Raw genomic sequence first — 553 nt, 5'->3', positions numbered from 1 at the left:
CCCGGCAGCCCCACGGTCCCGCGTTCCTTCGGCGTCTGCTCCAATGGTGCGCGGGATGAGCGAGCGCCAGCTGTGCCCTCGCTCCCTGCCCTGTCGCCGTCTCTTCCCGCTTTCTTCTCTTTTTTTCCCCCCAACACCTCCCCGAGGAACGCACGGGGAGGAGGAAGCACAATTTCCCATTGTGAGCGTCTTTCTCTTTATTGTTCTGCTCGGCAAAACACAGCGCCCGGCTAACAAACACCCCTTTATTCGGAGGCCACAGTGTCGGGGCGTTCAGGGAAAATGCCGGCACGGTGCAGGGCTCCGGCAGCCCCTCGGCTTCAGCCCCCGTGCAGGGATGGTGCTCGCTGCTCCCGCAGGCATCAGGGTAATGGTTAATTTTACCTTCCCTCATCAAGTCTTCTCTGGGGTAGATGTTGCTCCCATCCTTCGGGGCTCCCAGGGGTTGTGCAAGGGGGCTGCTGCTGCTCTTGCATCCCACCAGCCTCATCCTGCCCTGTGAAAAGGCGCTGGAGAGGCTTTCCCACACAGACCCGGAGGGTGGGGGCGACTC

At 61.8% G+C, this 553-nt stretch overlaps 1 protein-coding gene across 1 annotated transcript in view; it reads right to left on the bottom strand.

The window, feature by feature from the left end:
- Positions 1-490, bottom strand: part of LOC104501349 (hyaluronan and proteoglycan link protein 2-like) — a gene marked incomplete at its 3' end in the record, with an annotated part of 3779 nt that extends 3289 nt beyond the window's left edge. The window contains exon 1 of the mRNA XM_010145147.1: positions 385-490. Coding sequence (XP_010143449.1) covers positions 385-490 — 106 coding nt within the window. The remainder of the gene's footprint in view (positions 1-384) is intronic.
- Between the last annotated feature and the right edge of the window lie 63 nt (positions 491-553).

This window comes from Buceros rhinoceros, unplaced genomic scaffold (assembly GCF_000710305.1).
Source record: "Buceros rhinoceros silvestris isolate BGI_N320 unplaced genomic scaffold, ASM71030v1 scaffold30831, whole genome shotgun sequence".
In the NCBI taxonomy this organism is placed as follows: Eukaryota; Metazoa; Chordata; class Aves; order Bucerotiformes; family Bucerotidae; genus Buceros; species Buceros rhinoceros.
The sequence above is the reverse complement of the archived record's forward strand: the minus strand, read 5'-3'. Positions and strand labels throughout refer to the sequence as shown.